Below are 20,833 nucleotides of genomic sequence, written 5' to 3' on the forward strand. Positions count from 1 at the left end.
TGTTTCTTTTGTAATTTTTCAAGCCCCTTCCTACACACAGACGACGTGTTGCATTTTTCTTGCGATGGATGATCAGAGTTGCGCTGGTATGATCACTTAATTCTAGGGGTGCCATTATCAAGTCACTATAGGTCCCAATTTTCAGACTTTCTGTGAGAGGGTGGGAGGACGGCGGACTTCCTAGCTTTGCATCATTTGGAGGAATATATTGGTGCCAAATGCGCAATACGGGCACTATGAGCCGACAGCACTCCTCTTTTGACGGAGATATCTTGATTTTAACAGAAGCTATTATATTAATATGCTTATCTGCATAATTAAAGGGATGAGGTATGTCTTAAAAAAAACATTTTTCCGAAGAGCTTCTCCCTCTTGAAAACTTACGGTAATTTCTAGCCAAGCCCTAGTTTACTCATCGATGAATATTTTTAGCGATGCATATTTTTAGAGATTATTACGGCCCATCATTCTCGAAATACTGATATGCCAAAACAGACCTTTGACATGAATGGTAGGGCTTGAGGAGGGTGGTACCCCTCCTAAAATTTAAGAGAGCTTTGGATATTATAGCCTACTTAAAATAAATAACAATAAATTTTAAGAACTATGCGTGAAGACTCCCCCTACCTCCTGGACATTATTTTTCTGGACACCCTGCCTACTCCTGAAAAGAGCGTGGAGTACCAACTAAATATTTAAAATACCAACTAAATATTTAATTAAAAAAAAAGCTATAATGTGGTTTCTCAACGAGCCGAGGCTTATTGTCTTTTATAGACAGCGTGAAAAACGGGTATTTGCAATACAACTTCTCGAGTGTTTTATATTTTAGACAAGTACCAATCTAGTTCATCAATTAAAATTCCGGCACTAATTCTATAATGATTCATTACGTGTAATAGTCAATTGAAAATCTAGCATACAAAATACACATCACTGTAGAGAAAGGTTTTGTTTTACAAAAATAACTGAAATACAACCAAAGATCTGAAAATTGACTTACGTTACCAAATGTGCAACAGCCAAGATGTCTACCCTAGAAAACCAGCTTAAACATCAGTAGTTTTAACGATTTTTTTAAAGTGATGATCAAGACTAATATTAGGGCAACCTTGTTTGATTTTGTTCCCTTATTAACATAAATACATTCAGCTGCTCTAGTTTCACTGTTAAAATTTGTATTTGCATCAGGATGTGATTAAAAATCAAATTGCAACATCATGGCTGCAGGGAGTAACTGTGGCCAATAGGAAGCAAATATTTAAAATTGAGATTGAAGAAATCGTCCTGAGAAGTATTTCCGACGTAAATCTGATTTTTAAAAATGAACTTTTAATACCGTTAATATCACTCAAATTTTTGCAGAAAAAACAAAAGTTGCGGAAATGGTGTAAAAAACCCGATAGAGGATTGTACTGGAATAACTTTTATCAGGGGGTTCTTCATTTTTGGAAATATGATCTTACGGTTTTTCAGACCCCACAGCTAAAACCCGGCAAAATTTATAATTTACCAGAAGTAACATTGTACCCATTTTTTTTTCAAGAACAACTTATCGAACAGATTGTCGCGGAATTTCACGGAAGTATTCATTCAATAAAAGATATAGAATTACGTAAACGTCTGTGACAACGAATTTTATCCTGGCAAGTGACAGTACCATTGTGACCAAAACTTAGTTATTTCAGGAATGAATATTGTTAAAAAATCAAATGCGTGATTATCCATCTCAGTTTTATGTTGAAAAGTCCTTTCCAGAATCCCTGGCCCCCTTGACTCAGAAAGTTTACCAAGACATTGTAAGGCTACATCCTGGAAGTAGCTATGGGAAGGGGGGAGGAGTTAAGTCATATATCAGCAACACTGCGATCGACTTAGACTATATGCCCAGTCTCAAAATAACTTGAAACCCTTTCTCTTTGAAAAAAAAATTGTTGGAAAGAAACAAACAGTTTCCTAGAATGCTGGTTTTGTATTCCTGAAAGAAATTATTTCTTATTTTTTGTATTCCTTCCTTTTTGAAAAGAAAGATAATAACAACAAATCTGCAGGAAAGAAACAAACGATTTCTTTTGAATACAAGTTTTTGTATCTTCAATAAATTTTGAGAAATTCTTTAATATGCCAAACCAATATTTTGACTTGGTGAATCAATAAATGAGTCCGAGTCACCAAGTGAATTTCTGTGCATTTGATAGGAATGAATTCAAAATGCAGAAAATATTGATGATAATTTATTGCATATTAGACTCATCAAACCAAATTGATCGTTTCAAGTATACTAAACAAAAAAGAATTTCTGGAAGTTTGAGCAATATGTTATTTTTTAATATTAAAATAAAAGACGAAAAACTAAGCACAAATAACACTAGCAGATTCGGGTGAGATGCAGTCTGCATTTATTTGAGATAATTTATACTCGTTTCAGTTTTAACATCATTTTTTTTTATTTCTGATCGTCTTAAGTTTCATTTGCCTATTCATATAAATTTCTGCGTTTGAAGTCTGCCTTGATACGCTCACTTTGATTTCAGACAAATTCAGGTTTTATTTATTCATTCACAGTAGTTTCTGTTCATTTTGAAGTTTTTTTGTCATGTCTTTATTTCTGCTTGTCTTAGGCTTTAGTATTGCTCTTTACTTTCCTTTAAAGACTATTTTTCGGAAAATATTTCTTTTTTCATATTAATTTTTAAAACTATATGTATTTTCCCTTATTTTCTCCTTTTTTTTCACTAAAAAGATTTGTTTCAGCACAACTTCGTTGTTTAAAAAGGTTGATTTTTTGTTACGTAAACTATTTCAAAGAGTTATTAATATGCGACTTATTACTGGATCAAATGTTTTTGTTTTGTTCTTGGGAAAATTATGTATATAATTCCCATTCATTGATTTTTGGAACAAGCGGGCTTTTATTTAAAAATCATGGACATTATGAACAATATCCGAGTTTCCATTAGTGATCCGAGAAGCAAAACCAGAGTCCCGAAATAGTGAGAACACATACAATGTCATAGGAGGGGTTCATTTGGACAAGATGATTAATAGTAGACTAAATCGTAGTTTCCTCCGAAATGAAGTAGGACTAACAGAGGTCAATGAATTTTAATGAATTGGCATAGATTAGGGCTAGTGCAACGGTACCTTTCGTGCTGGTGACATCCACTATTTGTTTGAGGTGGAAACTGTGGCGAAAAATTTCCATTTAGAGAACCCTTTTATTTGACCGTCTGTTTGAGTCCAATTTTATGTTCAATATTTCACACACCTGAGCGGTTGCAATATTTTTCTCTCAGTATATATGCATCAAAGAAAAGTAAAAGTAACAAAATACGGTTACGTTGAAAGGACAAGATTGTTCTTTAGATATGTTGTCAAAATATTTTATTCTGCATAAAAACAGATGTTACATCATTTTTACATTGGCTGCTTTGGTGACGTGTGGAAATAGTAACCCCCACCCTTTTTTGAGGGGGCAGTAGTTCAGGCAAAACTTAAATAACGGGAAGAATCGCTAATTGCCTTCAGTTTGTTGAATAACTATTTGTGCAACACAGAATTTTCCATGTTCTATAAAACCTTATAAGAGTAACTTACTTTTCTCTCCGTCGTAGACCCTGCATCCTCATAGTTCTTTCTTCAAGGGGCATTTGAAGTGCTGTATGTAGAGCTTCTGCGACTTCTTCGATTTCGTAAGGATTGCATAGTAACGCTTCATGCATCATCTCTCCTGCTCCAGCAAACGGTGAGAGAATTAAGACACCAGGATCACCAGTTTGGCAGGCAACAAATTCCTTGGCAACTAAATTCATACCGTCACGAAGTGGTGTAACTAAGGCTACTGAGGCGTCACGGTAAAAAGAAGCCAACTCGTTCTAAGTAAAAAGCAATTTAAATATATTAAAGCTTTTAATGAGAAAGATTAGTGAGAAGCAAAATCTAGTATTCTGGATTGTACTTATCGCTAAAACAAAAGGTATCTTTCTTTATGTCTATGACTTCCCTACTTCTATCCTCTTTTAGTCTTAATCATATACACCTAAGCAATCTTAAGTTCTTCGCTGGCCGTATCATTACCTATCTTCATAACTATTTGGGTAGCATACCCAATTCAAACTTATTTTGTCTCTTTTACATTTATCTTAAAAGTCGAAGTTGTCTCCTTGTTTGATCGACCTACTAAGAACACGACACTCCTAGAAGTGCTCCTCTTCAAATTGATAGACAAGACAGTTTTGTCATTATGTTTAACTTCTACATATGAGAATAAAAAAAGCGAATAGGAAGGAGGAGACACTCACTTCAGTGGGAGGGGAGGAGTGTATAGGGCAAATTAAATGATACAAACAACAGTCCCATAAAATACTGCTTGTTCAAAATACACGCGAAACATGAAGTTGGTCGATCAAAATTTCTGATTCTAAATTATCTAACATTCTAAGCATTCACCCAAGAAGTAAAATAAATTAAAATTTAATTTTAAATGAAAGTGAAGGGTGAAACTTGAGCAGAATTCACAACGAAGGCAAGTATCCAACATGCGAGGGAGGCTACCGCCTCTATTAGTAGGGAGTACATATGGAATTTGCTCACGTCCCTAGGAATCTCCACGTTATTTGCTCACGCCTATACACCTTTTCAAAGAGATTCAGAACTCCCTCACATGGCATTATACTTCTGGTCCATCTTGTGCTATTTGGGTTATTGACTGACCAAAGCCAACCAGACAGGTTTCTGGACGATATAGTCTGGTTTGGTGGGTATAGTCTGGTTTGGGGTATAGTCTGGTTTGGTGGGTATAATCTGGTTTGGTGGGTATAATCTGGTTTGGTGGGTATAGTCTGGTTTGGTGGGTATAATCTGGTTTGATGGGTATAGTCTGGTTTGATGGGTATAGTCTGGTTCGGTTTTTCAAAGAGAGTGAGTATTACACTTTACTTTTTTGTTTTTGTTTGTTTTTAAATTGAAAACTAGAGATTGTCAAATTGCGTATTGAGGAAATTTTTTGATTGACATTTTTGCAACAAGGGATAAGGAATTCGCAAATTGGACACTACGAACGATATTAATTAATGTTTTGAATAATAGGAGTGTGAATGATTCTAATTAGTGATTGGATTGTATGAAGGTGGAGAAAAAAAGGATTAAACTTATTAGCAGTTAAGGTAACCCCGAATGGGCTGTTAACTCAGGTAATTTGTTATAAATTTGAAACAAAATCAGTCTATGAAAATGGCTAACGACGATAGAATGACATTGTGAGTTGACCTAGCTTTACCTCTCCGATGTGGTCTGTATAATACACAAGTGATGTTTGAACAGTGTTGTCAATTTAAAATAGGGTCTAACGTTTTAGTATACTAAAAAGTTGATACTAAGAGAGATGTAGATGGTAAGAAAAGAATTTTAATAATGAAATTCAGAACAAACATTAGAAATCATTGCAAATAATGTTTTATGGTGTATGTGTGTACTAACAATAATGGATAATAAGCACCAACGACCCTAACCAGCAGAGACATCAACTCCCCAAAGGTCCCTTATCCCCAAACTCAAAGGGGACCCCCTCCCTCTAACTTTTTGGGCCCCCCCCCCTTTTTTTTTTTTTTTACATGATATATTTTTTTCAACTTTTTTTTTACATGTCTTCGAATCAGATGAAACAAACTTAAATTACTATTCTAGTTTTTCTAAACCAGTATTGCCTATAACTTAATATATTCAAATATTTTTTGATAACTTGATTGGTGAGAACTATTTCCGTAAAATCTGAGCTAATAAGGGTTTTTGACCGTAAACTCTAGTTTCTTGTAAGAAAATTAAGGAAAATACAATTATCTGCTTCAAGTGTGAAACTTAAGTCTAGTTATGGGTCTAAGAATGAAGCATTTCTGTTAAATCTAAGCTAATAAATGTTTTTGACCATAAAATATAGTTTTGTTTCCAATAAATTTATGGATAATAAAATTATCTAGTTCAAATGTGAAACTTAAGTCTATTTTTGAATCGAAAAATAAAACTTTTGCCGTAAAATATGAGCTAATAATGGTTTTGAACGTAAATTCTAGTTTCTTTTTATGAAAATTATGGAAAATACAATTATCTAGTTCAATTATGAAACTTAAGTCAAGTTTTGGATACTACTAGTGATGAAGACTGATGGTTCTAATTCAATATTTTTTTCATACAAACAAACTTTTTTTTTTTAACTTCGATATTATTCAACTTTATTTATTTTTTTTATTTTTTTTTGTACGTATACTGAAATGTAAAAATATGCTTGTGGCTCTAACAATTTTACTCTATGATTGGTCAGAGACACGATTTGGCTTTCTCACTGGTATTCTAGGTCCGGTTATCGACACTACCTAGTCTTTTGCATGTATTAAATCAGTATTTTTTACGCAGTGGAACGATAAACACATAAGTCATATCTTAAAAAAAAGTGAAGATGGAGCATTTTAATAAAGTGTGTTCACATAACAAGGTTATTGTAGCATTGAATGCCGACAAGGAGAAGTATTTGAACTATGAAACAAGTACAAGTGGTAACACTATTGGAAATGTATGCATGCATTGTCATGACAGTAAGGAATTAAATTTCTTTGGAATACCGAAAAAATTCAACTCTTATGTTGATGGTTATGCGAGATTGAGATCTCCAGAGATGATTGTACTCAAAGAGAATGCCAACATAAAATTAATCGTTGATGATAGAGGACAACTCCTTGCTACTGTTGCAGGTAACACATTACCTACTGATATATCCAATCATCAGCTTTCGGGTATTAGCATTCAACGGAAGATCAAAAAAAGAAAGGCCTACTCTTCTACTAATGTCGTAAGCCATATCTTGTCTACGTGCCAAAACTGTTACCTGTGTAAAAATAATGTGATAGTAGACAGTTAAGCTGCTAGAAAAATAAAAAGGGCATTGGCAGAAAATATCACTATGGAATATAAAGATGAATCGATGAAAAACAAAGCACCAGCAAACGTTACTACCATTGATCAAACAGTCAATGAACCAAAAAATATCAAAGACGAAAAGCATATTGAGCTTGTTGATGAGACATCAGTAAAAATTGTGTATGACTCTAAATGGAGTAATGATTATTCTACTGATTACGAACTAAGAGAAGACAATAGCTACAACATCAAGAGAGAACATGGTGAACTATTTTATGGAACAGATTCAAAATGTCCAAAATTAATCATTAATATTAATAATGTATAATAATATATTTTTGTATTAATATTCTACATAACATTATTTCATTAAAAATATTACATTTTTATGTGTTCATTATTTTTAGAGTAAACTAAGCTATCATATCTAACGTTTAGAATATGTATTAAAACATTGGAGATGTAAAAAAAGAAATATACAAACAGCTCATATGAAACACATGGAATGAAATTGATGAACTCTAGGTGTCACAATGAATAAATTCATTATAAAAACCTTGTGTTGGATATGTCGGATAAAATTGATCAAATATAAGTGTCAGAGTGAATAATTTTTTTTATCAACATCCTTTGTCAGATACATCAAATAAAATTGACAAAATCTAAATTTCAGAATTAATAAATGCTTTAACAACATCCATTATAGAATATATCGGATAAAAATGACAAAATCTAACTATCAGAGTGACTAAATTCTATATCAGCATCCTTTTCTCGGATGCATAGGATAAAATTGACAAATTCTAAGTGTTAGAGTGAATAATTTTTTTTATCAACATCCTTTGGCAGATACATCAAATAAAATTGACAAAATCTAAATTTCAGAATGAATAAATTCATTATCAACACCCTTTGTCGGATATGTCGGATAAAATTGACAAAATCTAAGTATCAGAGTGAATAATTTTTTTAACAGCATCCTTTGCCAGATACATCGAATAAAATTGATAAAATATAAGTGCCAGAGTGAATAATTTTTTTTACTATCAACATCCTTTGTCAGATACATCAAATAAAATTGACAAAATCTAAATTTCAGAATAAATAAATGCTTTAACAACATCCTTTATCAGATATGTCGGATAAAATTGACAAAATCTAAGTGTCAGAGTGAATATTTTTATTATCAACATCCTTTTCTCGGATACATAGGATAAAATTGACAAAATCTGAATTTCAGAATGAATAAAATAATTATCAACATCCTTTGTCGGATATGTCAGATAAAATTCAAAAAATCTAAATTTCAGAATGAATAAATGCTATAACAATATCCTTAATCGGATATGTCAGATAAAATTGACAAAATCTAAGTACAAAATCTAAATTTCAGAGTGAATAAATTCATTATCAACATCCTTTATCGGATATGTCGGATAAAATTGATAAAATATAAGTGTCAGATTGAATAATTTTTTTTTATCAACATCCTTTGTCAGATACATCAAATAAAATTGACAAAATCTAAATTTCAGAATGAATAAATGCTTTAACAACATCCTTTATCGGATATGTCGGATAAAATTGACATGATCTAAGTATCAGAGTGACTAAATTCTATATCAACATCCTTTTCTCAGATACATAGGATAAAATTGACAAATTGTAAATGTTAGAGTGAATAAATTTTCTTATCAACATCCTTTGCCAGATATATTGGATAAAATTGACAAAATCTAACTTTCAGAATTAATAAATTCATTATCAACATTCTTTGTCGGATATGTCAGATAAAACTGACAAAATCTAAGTATCAGAGTGAATATTTTTTTTTAACAACATCCTTTGTCAGATAAATCAAATAAAATTGACAAAATCTAAATTTCAGAATGAATAACTGCTTTAACAACATCCTTTATCGGATATGTCGGATAAAATTGACATAATCTATATTTCAGAATAAATAAATGCTTTAACAACATCTTTTATCGGATATGTAGGATACAATTGACAAGATCTAAGTGTCAGAGTGAATAGTTTTTTTTTATCAACATCCTTTGGCAAATACATCGGATAACATTGACAAAATCTAAATTTCAGAATGAATAAATTCATTATCAACATCCTTTGTCGGATATGTCGGATAAAATTGACAAAATCTAAATTTCAGAATGAATAAATGCTATAACAATATCCTTTGCCAGATACATCGAATAAAAGTGATAAAATATAAGTGCCAGAGTGAATAATTTTTTTTTATTATCAACATCCTTTGTCAGTTACATTAAATAAAATTGACAAAATCTAAATTTCAATATACATAAATGCTTTAATAAAATCCTTTATTTGATATGTCGGATAATATTGAAAGAATCTAAGTGATGGAGTGAATAAATTGTTTTTATCAACATCCTTTTCTCGGATACTTATCGGGTATGTTGGATAAAATTGACAAAATCTAAGTATCAAAGTGACTAAATTCAATATCAACATCCTTTTCTCAGACACATAGGATAAAATTGACAAATTCTAAGTGTTAGAGTAAATAATTTTTTTATCAACATCCTTTGGCAGATACATCGGATAAAATTGACATAATATAAATTTCAGAATGAATAAATTCATTATCAACATTCTTTGTCGGATATTTCAGATAAAATTGACAAAATCTAAGTATCAGGGTGAATATTTTTTTTAACAACATCCTTTGCCAGATACATCGAATAAAATTGATAAAATATAAGAGCCAGAGTTAATAATTTTTTTTATCAACATCCTTTGTCAGATACATCAAATAAAATTGAAAAAATCTAAATTTCAGAATAAATAAATGCTTTAACAACATCCTTTATCAGATATGTCAGATAAAATTGACAAAATCTAAGTATCAGAGTGACTAAATTCTATATCAACAACCTTTTCTCGGATACATAGGATAAAATTGACAGAATCTAACTGTTAGAGGGAATAATTTTTTTTATCAACGTCCTTTTCTCGGATACATAGGATAAAATTGACGAAATCTGAATTTCAGAATGAATAAATTCATTATCAACATCCTTTGTCGGATGTCGGATAAAATTCACAAAATCTAAATTTCAGAATGAATAAATGCTATAACAATATCCTTTATCGGGTATGTCAGATAAAATTGACCAAATCTAAGTATCAGAGTGACTAAATTCTATATCAACATCCTTATCTCGGATACATAGGAAAAAATTGACAAATTCTAAGTGTTAGAGTGAATAATTTTTTTTTCAACATCCTTTGCCAGATACATCGGATAAAACTGACAAAATCTAAGTATCAGAGTGAATAAATTCATTATCAACATCCTTTGTCGGATATGTTGGATAAAATTGACAAAATCTAATTTTCAGAATGAATAAATGCTTTAACAATATCCTTTATCGGATATATCGGATAAAATTGATAAAATCTAAGTATCAGAGCGACTAAATTCTCTATCAATATCCTTTTCTCGGATACATAGGATAAAATTGACAAATTCTAAGTGTTAGAATGAATAAATTTTTTTTATCAACATCCTTTGCCAGATACATCGGATAAAATTGACAAAATCTAACTATCAGAGTGAATAAATTAATTATCAACATCCTTTGTCGAATATGTCGGATAAAATTGACAATATCTAAGCATCAGAGTGAATAATTTTTCTTATCAACAACCATTGCCAGATACATCGAATAAAATTGACAGAATCTAAGTGTCAGAGTGAATAAATTTTTTTTATCAACATCCATTGTCGGATGCATCGAATAAAAATTGACAAAATTTAAAATATCAGAACGAATAGATACTTTAACAACATACTTCATCGGATTTGTCGGATAAAATTGACAAAATCTAACTATCAGAGTGACTAAATTCTATATCAACATCCTTTTCTCGGATACATAGGATAAAATTGACAGAATCTAAGTGTCAGAGTGAATAATTTTTTTTTATCAACATCCCTTTCTCGGATACACAGGATAAAATTGACAAAATCCGAATTTCAGATTGAATAAATTCATTATCAACATCCTTCGTCGGATATGTCGGATAAAATAGACAAAATCTAAATTTCAGAATGAATAAATGCTATAACAATATCCTATATCGGATATGTCGGATAAAATTGACAAAATCTAAGTATAAGAATGACTAAATTACATATCAGCATCCATTTTTCGGATATATAGGAAAAAGTTGACAAAATCTAAGTGTTAAAGTGAAAAAATTTTTTTATCAACATCTTTTGCCAGATAAATAGGATAAAATTGACAAAATCTAAGTATCAGAGTGAATAAATTCATTATTAACATCCTTTGTCGAATATGTCAGATAAAATTGACAAAATATAAGCATCAGAGTGAATATTTTTTTTATCAACATTCTTTGCCAGATACAACTAAACAAATTGACAGAACCTAAGTGTCAGAGTGAATAAATTTTTGTTTTATCAAAATCCTTTGTCCGATACATCGAATAAGGACTGAAAAAATTTAAATATCATAATTGAAAAATGCTTTAAAAACATCTTTCATCGGATTCGTTGGTTAAAATTGACAAAATCTAAGTATCAGAGTGATTAAATTCTACATCAACATCCTTTTCTCGGATAATAGATTAAAATTAACAAAATCTAAGTGTTAGAGTGAATTTTTTTTTTATCAACATCCTTTGCCAGTTACATCGGATAAAATTGACAAAAGTTCAGTTTCAGAATGAATAAATTCATTATCAACATCCTTTCTCGGATATGTCGGATAAAATTGATAAAATCTAAGTATCAGAGTGATTAAATTCCATATCAATATCATTTTCTTGGATACATGGGATAAAATTGACAAAATCTAAGTATCAGAGTAAATAAATGCTTTATCAACATCCTTCAAATGCATTATCAACATCATTTGTCGGCTATATCGGATAAAATTGACAAGAAAGACATGGAGTGTACACCACGACGGCGCATACATAGTGAGAGAGACATGCAAAGTCGACATAGCTTTATTTCATTTTTTAAGGTTAATTTAGACGAGGTTACGTGCGCGCAAAAATTATTCACTCTGGCACTTATATTTTATCAATTTCATCCGATGTATCTGGCAAAGGATGTTGTTAAAAAAAATATTCACTATGATACTTAGATTTTGTCAATTTTATCTGACATATCTGACAAAGGATGTTGATAATGAATTTATTCATTCTGAAATTTATATTTTGTCAATTTTATCAGATGTATCTGCCAAAGGCTGTTGATAAAAAAAATTATTCACTCTAACACTTAGAATTTGTCAATTTTATCCTATTTATCTGAGAAAAGGATGTTGATATTTAATTTATTAACGTTGATAATTCGATTTTGTAATTTTTGTCCGACATACCAGAAAAGTATCCGAGAAAAGAATGTTGACAAAAAAAAATTATTTACTCCATCATTTAGATTCTTTCAGTATTATCAGACATATCCAAAGAAAGATGTTATTAAAGCGTTTATGTATATTTAAATTTAGATTTTGTCAATTTTATTTAATGTATCTGACAAAGGATTTTGATAGTAAAAAAAAAATTATTCACTCTGACACTTAGATTCTGTCGTATTTTATCAATTTTATTCGATGTATCTGGCAACGGATTTTGTTATACCATTTATTTATTCTGAAATTAAGATTTCGTCAATTTTATCCGACATATCCGACAAAGGATGTTGGTAATGAATTTATTAATTCGGAAAATTATATTTTGTAAATTTTATCCAATGTATCTGAAAAAGGATGTTGATAAAAAAAATGTATTCACTCTGAAACTTAGATTATGTCAATTTTATCCGACATATCCGATAAAGGATGTTGTTAAAGCATTTATTTATTCTGAAATTTAGATTATGTCAATTTTATCCGACATATCCAATAAAGGATGTTGTTAAAGCAGTTATTCATTCTGAAATTTAGATTTTGTCGATTTTATTTGATTTATCTGACAAAAGGATTCTGTTAAAAAAAAAATATTCACTCTGATACTTAGATTTTGTCAATTTTATACGACATATCCGACAAAGGATGTTGATAATGAATTTATTAATTCTGAAATTTAGATTTTGTCAATTTTATCCGATGTATCTGCCAAAGGATGTTGATAAAAAAATTGATTCACTCTAACACTTAGAATTTGTCAATTTTATTCTATGTATCTGAGAAAAGGATGTTGATATAGAATTTAGTCACTCTGATACTTAGATTATGTCAATTTTATCCGACATATTCGATAAAGGATGTTGTTAAAGTATCTATTCATTCTGAAATTTAGATTTTGTCAATTTTATTCGATGTATCTGGCAAAGAATGCTGATATAGAATATAGTCACTCTGATACTTATATTTTGTCAATTTTATCCGACATATCCGATAAAGGATGTTGATAATGAATTTATTCACTCTGAAATTTAGATTTTGTCAATTTTATTTGATGTATCTGACAAAGGATGTTGATAAACAAAATGTATTCACACTGACACTTAGAATTTTTCAATTTTATCCTATGTGTCTGAGAAAAGGATGTTGATATAGAATTTAGTCACTCTGATACTTAGATTTTCTCAATTTTATCCGACATATCCGATTAAGGATATTGTTATGGCATTTATTCATTCTGAAATTTAGATTTTGTCAATTTTATCCGAAATATCCGACAAAGGATGTTGATAATTAATTTATTCATTCTGAAATTCAGATTTTTTCAATTTTATCCTATGTATCCGAGAAAAGTATGTAAATAAAAAAATTTATTCACCCCGGCACTTAGACTCTGTCAATTATATCCAACATATCCGACAAAGGATGCTGTTAGAGAATTTATTTATTCTGAAATTTAGATTTTGTCAATTTTATTTGATGTATCTGGCAAAGGATGTTGATAATAAAAAAAATATTCACTCTGGCATTTATATTTTATCCATTTTATTCGATGTATCTGGAAAAGGATATTTTAAAAAAATTATTCACTCTGATTCTTGGATTTTTTCAATTTTATCCGACATATCACGAAAATGATGTTTATAATGAATATATTAATTCTGAAATTTATCTTTTGTTAATTTCATCCGATGTATCCATCAACGGATGTTGATAAAAAAATTTATTCGCTCTATAGTATAGAATTTTCAAATTTTATCCCTTGTGTACTAAAAAAGGTTGTTAATATCGATTTCAGACACTCTGATGCTTATATTATGTCAATTTTATCCAACATATCCGACAAAGGATATTGATATAGCGTTTATTCATTCTGAAATTTAGATTTTGTCAATTTTATCCGACACATCCGACAAAGGATGTTGATAATGAATTTATTCATTCTGAAATTCAGATTTTGTCAATATTTTCCTATGTATACGAGAAAAGGATGTTGATAGAAAAAAATTATTCCCCCTGTCACGTAAATTTTGTCTATTTTATCAGAAATTTCCGATATATGATGCTGTTAGACCATTTATTTATTCTGAAATTTAGATTTTGTCAATTTTATTTGATGTATCTGACAAAGGATGTTGATAGTAAAAAAAATTATTCACTCTGGCACTTATATTTTATCAATTTTATTCGATTTATCTGACAAAGGGTATTGTTAAAAAAATATTCAATCTGATACTTAGATTTTGTCAATTTTATCCGAAATATCCGACAAAGGGTGTTGATAATGAATTTATTCATTCTGAAATTTAGATTTTGTCAATTTTATCCGATGTATCTGCCAAAATATGTTAATAAAAAAATTTATTCACTCTAACACTTAGAATTTGTCAATTTTATCCTATGTATCTGAGAAAAGGATGTTGATATAGAATTTAGTCACTCTGATACTTAGATTTTGTAAATTTTATCTGACATATCCGATAAAGGATGTTGTTAAAGCCTTTATTCATTCTGAAATTTAGATTTTGTCAATTTTATTCGATGTATCTGACAAATGGTGTTGATAAAAAAAAAAATTATTCACTCTGAAACTTATATTTTGTTAATTTTATCCGAAATATACAATTAAGGATGTTGATAATGAATTTATTCATTCTGACACATAGATTTTGTCAATGTTATCCCATGTGTCTGACAATAGATGTATGCAAATTCCTTTTCTTACATCTCCAATGTTTTAATAGAGATTCTAAACGTTTGATATGCTAGCTTAGCTTACTCTAAAAATAATGAACACATAACAATGTAATATTTTTAATGAAATAATGTTATGTAGAATAATAATATAAAAATATATTATGATACATTATTAATATCAATGATTAACTTTGGACATTTTGAATCTGTTCCATAAAATAGTTCACCATGTTCTCTCTTGATATTGTAGCTATTGTCTTCTCTTAGTTCGCAATCAGTAGAATAATCATTATTCCATTTTGAGTCATACACAATTTTTACTGATGTCTCATCAACAGGCTCAATATGCTTTTCGTCTTTGATATTTTTTGGTTCATTGACTGTTTGATCAATGGTAGTAACGTTTGCTGGTGCTTTGTTTTTCATCGATTCATGTTTATATTCCATAGTGATATTTTCTGACAATGCCCTTTTTATTTTTCTGGCAATTTCACTGTCTTTTATCACATTATTTTTACACAGGTAACAGTTTCGGCACGTAGACAAGATATGGTTTACGATATTAGTAGAAGAGTAGGCCTTTCTTTTATTGACCTTCCGGTGAATGCTAATACCCGAAAGCTGATGATTGGATATATCAGTAGGTAATGTGTTACCTGCAACAGTAGCAAGGAGTTGTCCTCTATCATCAACGATTATTTTTATGTTGGCATTCTCTTTGAGCACAATCATCTCTGGAGATCTCAATCTCGCATAACCACCAACATAAGAGTTGAATTTTTTCGGTATTCCAAAGAAATTTAATTCCTTACTGTCATGAGAATGCATGCATACATTTCCAATAGTGCTACCACTTGTACTTGTTTCATAGTTCAAATACTTCTCCTTGTCGGCATTCAATGCTACAATAACCTTGTTATGTGAACACACTTTATTAAAATGCTCCATCTTCACTTTTTCTTTTAAGATATGACTTATGTGTTTATCGTTCCACTGCGTAAAAAATACTGATTTAATACATACAATAGACTCGGTAGTGTCGATAACCAGACATATAATACCAGTGAGAAAGCCATATCGTGTCTTTGACCAATCATAGAGCACAATTGTTAGAGCTACAACCATATTTTTTAATTTTAATAGAATTACAAAAAAAAAAAAAATAAATAAAGTTGAATAGCATCGAAGTTTAAAAGAAAATAGTATGTTTTTAAGAAAAAAACACTGGAATAGATCCATCAGTCCTCCTCATTATGACTATCTATAACTGGACTCAAGTTTCACATTTGAACTAGATAATTGTATTTTCCATAGTTTTCATAAAAAGAAACTATAGTTTACGGTCAAAAACCCTTATTAGCTCAAATTTTCATGAACTAGTTTCATTCTTTCGTCAAATAATGGACTTAAGTTTCACATTTGAAAAATGAAATTGTATTTTCCATAGTTTTTTCACAAAAAAAAACTAGAGTTTACGGTCGAACAACCTTATTAGCTCAGATATTACAGAAATAGTTTATTTCTCGATCCAAAACTGGACTTAAGTTTCACATTTGAAGCAGAGAATTGTATTTTCCATAATTTTCTTACAAGAAACTAGAGTTTACGGTCAAAAACCCGTATTAGCTCAGATTTTACGGAAATAGTTCTCACCAATCAAGTTATCAAAAAATATTTGAATATATTAAGTTATAGGCAATACTGGTTTAGAAAAACTAGAATAGTAATTTAAGTTTGTTTCATCTGATTCGAAGACATTTAAAAAAAAAGTTGAAAAAAAAATATAATGTTAAAAAAAAAAAAAAAAAAAAAAAGGGGGTAGGGCCAAAAAGTTGGAGGGAGGGGACGCCCTTCGAGTTTGGGGATAAGGGACCTTTGGGGAGTTGATGTCTCTGCTGGTTAGAGTCGTTGGTCCATATTATCCTTGATGGTTCGTACTCACATAAACCTTACTACATGATTTTCAAGGATTTCTAATGTTTGTTCTGAATTTCATTATTAAAATTCTTCTCTTACCATCTACATCTCTCTTAGTATCAACTTTTTAGTATACTAAAACGTTAGACCCTATTTTAAATTGACAATACTGTTCAAACATCACTTGTGTATTATACAGACCACATCGGAGAGGTAAAGCTAAGTCAACTCACAATGTCATTATATCGTCGTTAGCCATTTTCATAGACTGATGTTGTTTCAAATTTATAACAAATTACCTGAGTTAACAACCCCGTCGGGGTTACCTTAAATGCTAATCAGTTTAATCCTTTTTTTTACACCTTCATACAATACAATCACTAATTAGAGTCATTCACACTCCTATTATTCAAAACATTAATTAATATCGTTCATAGTTTCCAATTTGCGAATTCCTTATCCCTTTTTTCAAAAATGTCAATCAAAACAATTCCTAAATACTCAATTTGACAATCTCAAGTTTTCGATTTAAAAAAAAAAAAAAAAAAACAAAAAAGTAAAGTGTATTACTCACTCTTTTTGAAAAACCGAACCAGACTCTACCCATCAAACCAGACTATACCAATCAAACCAGAGTATACTCACCAAACTAGACTATACCCACCAAACCAGATTATACCCACCAAACCAGATTATACCCACCAAACCAGACTATACCAACAAAAACAGACTATACCCAACAAACCAGAATATACCAACAAATCCAGACTATACCCACCAAACCAGACTATATCCTCCAGAAACCTGTCTGGTTGGCTTTGGTAAGTCAATAACCCAAATAGAACAAGATGGACCAGAAGTATAATGCCATGTGAGGGAGTTCTGAATCTCTTTGAAAAGGTGTAGAGGCGTGAGCAAATAACGTGGAGATTCCTAGGGGCGTGAGCAAATTCCATATGTACTCCCTACTTCTATTTCTTTACGCTAAACTACAACTAATCCTTAATTGAAAGCATTTTGCATTACAAAAGAATATTTAAAAGTCGTTTATTGCAAATGTTTTCTTTACCGATGGCCTTTGAAAACATTTATTTAAAACTTTGAAAGTTTATTGTTTAGAGTTCAAGAAAACGTGAATAATAAGCCCCCCTCATTCTCTCTGGACTCTGAAAAAAGAAACTTTCTTTCATGTTGCTCTTGTGACACATCGTTTGTTTTTGAAGCATAGGAAAGGTCAACCTTTAACGCGTTCATGCGTTGTTTTTTCCAAACAAAATTTATTGCAGTAAACCAAACATTTATTTTTACAATTAAACTTAAAACCCACGGGAATTGGCGGTAACAAAATCCCCTTCATTCGGTGACACAAATGCATCAAGATTCAACCCAATCATCATACCAACTATTCAATAATTCTAGAACCTGTCATAAAAGACGTTCTTAAATTTGTAGAAACTCATTCATATACTTAATTAAATAAAAAAACAAGTTTTTTCAAGTGAAAGTAAGGAGCAACATTAAAACTTAAAACGAACAGAAATTATTACGTATAGGAGGGGGTTTGCTTCCTAGTCTATACCTCGCTCTTTGCGCTAAAGTTCGAATTTGGTTCGAATCAAAAATCCCTGAATCACAAAGGCCTTTTGATTAGAATAGATAGCTCCTTTGAATAATTTCGGTTCTTTTTAAGGTTTAATGTTGCTCCTTACTTTCAGTTGAAACAACTTGTTTTTTTGTTTAATTTCTGATCGTTTTTTGAACAAAGCTGGGAAATCCGGTGCCCCCGTCATAAAAATGTCCCTTCCCCCAAGGAAACATCCTCTCTGGAAAGATCCTCTCACGTAATCCTCTCCTCCGACCCCCCCTCAACCCAGAAAACATCCCTCCTGAAAACGTCTGTATACTTCCCAATAACCAGTACTATATGTAAACAGTGGGCAAAGTTTATAACTTGTGGCCCTTCCCCCGAGAACTTTGGGGGACTAAGTCATCCTCAAAGACATATTTATTCGATTTTCGACTATGCTGAACAAAATGACTATCTCAAAATTTTGATTGGGTGGCGTTGGGAAAAAAATGAGCGTGGGAGGGGGCTAAGTTGCCTTCCATTTTTTTGGTCACTTAAAAAGGGCACTAGAACTTTTAATTTCCGTTCGAATGAGCCCTCTCGCGGTATTATAGGACTAATGGATCGATACAATGACCCTTGGAAAAAAAAATAAAATAAATAAGTAAACACGCAACCGTAATTTTTCTTCTGGCAAAAAAATACAAAATTCCCCACTTTTTCAGGTAGGAGCTTAAAACATCTACATTAATGTTTTTTGTTACGCTGAATCTGATGGCTTTATTTTCATTAAGGTTATATCACTTTTAGAGGGTGTTTCCCCCTTTTTTCGAAAAAAAGGCAAATTTTTTCAGGCTCTTAACTTTTGAGGGGTTAGACTAAATTTGATTAAACTTATATATTTGGAATCAGCATGAAAATCCGATTCTTTTGATGTATCTACTGGTATCAAAATTCCAGTTCATTACTATTTATAAAGAGTTTCGGTTACTATTGAGCCGGGTCGCTCCTTACTTATAGTTTGTTACCACGAACTGTTTGATTTCTTTCAAATTAGGTAACAATTTATTCCGAACTTCTTCTTTATATCGGACATAATTCAGATACCCTTCAGTTACCGGAATAAAGGTTCCGGTAATTTAGCGCCGGGTGTATTATAGTCATGTGACAAATCCTTGAAGTGTGTTTTGAAGACACGCAAAGCTTGACAGTTTTTTGCTTTTGCATAAACAAACCATCGTAAAATTTAACCAACCCGAAAAACAGCATTATTTTTAACGCATCTTATCGTTTACGGACTGCTTCGTACTTGTGATCAACATTTACTCTTACTGCTTTTTTATGCAGAACATTATCAGCATAAGTATACTTATAAGAAAGTAGCTGACTATACACTCATATCCCAGAGCAAACATGAATGGACTAGAAAAAAAAGCATTCGAAAGTTTTTAAGAAAAAAAATGCCTAGGCTTCAAGAGTATTCCAATATTCCTGGCAATGTGTCTACCGCTACAATTAGTTTGATCTTGGAAACTGGGACACCAGTTAACTAAAATGTTGAAGTACTTCACAACATAAGTTCATTGAAGGGTGTCTCTCTCAAGTTGAATGCTTCTTGTCCATGGATAGTAGTTAACAGTTCTTCCATACAAAATCTGCTTACTTTTACCCTGGTCGATTGACGGTCAAAATATTTATCATATTTGGACCTTTTAGATTTAAATAGTCGTTTTGAAATTGTGATGCGACAACAAGTTTTGTCATGATGGGCCCCTGGGGTCAAAAGTCTTACAGGTGGGAGGATATAGCTGCCCCAATCCCTTTTGGCTCGAAAAAAGGATGCTATCATCCGTAATTTCCGTTCAAACGAGATACTCCACCCAAAATTCTACGACCAGGGGTTTCGATGCCATCATCCCTTGTCAATAAGTTCAAGAATCTCTTCCTTTAGCCAATTAGCTAAGAAACCCTCGTACATTTTTTTAAAAACTGGGGTCAAGGTGTTTGGTCGTACTCCAGTAAAATTGTTCAGGCCACCCTTATTTTGGATTGGAGTAATATAGCCGAGCTCCCAATACGACGGGCAACATCCAGAATTACTATTATCATTAAAAATTCTTACAAGGGGTATTGATAGTTTATCAGGGAATGCTTTTATTAGATCAATTAGAACATCAATAGGACATATACTAGTTTTTTCAGTTTATTTATTTATGTATTATTACCTTCGGTGAAATTTTCGGTATTTTAGTTTTTGGAGTTTCAAGGATTGCATGGTTTTCTGAGAGAAGGGGAACCGTTTGCAGAATGTTAGCGAGAT

At 31.2% G+C, this 20,833-nt stretch overlaps 1 protein-coding gene across 1 annotated transcript in view; it reads right to left on the reverse strand.

Moving 5' to 3' along the window:
* Nucleotides 1-20,833, reverse strand: part of Tps1 (Trehalose-6-phosphate synthase 1) — a 131,013-nt gene that overhangs the window by 14,139 nt on the left and 96,041 nt on the right. Inside the window, exon 8 of the mRNA XM_089090748.1 lies at nucleotides 3,598-3,875. Coding sequence (XP_088946874.1) covers nucleotides 3,598-3,875 — 278 coding nt within the window. The remainder of the gene's footprint in view (nucleotides 1-3,597; nucleotides 3,876-20,833) is intronic.

Source organism: Artemia sp. Qi Xiang Cuo, chromosome 6, assembly GCF_049724085.1.
Source record: "Artemia sp. Qi Xiang Cuo chromosome 6, ASM4972408v1, whole genome shotgun sequence".
In the NCBI taxonomy this organism is placed as follows: domain Eukaryota; kingdom Metazoa; phylum Arthropoda; class Branchiopoda; order Anostraca; family Artemiidae; genus Artemia; species Artemia sp. Qi Xiang Cuo.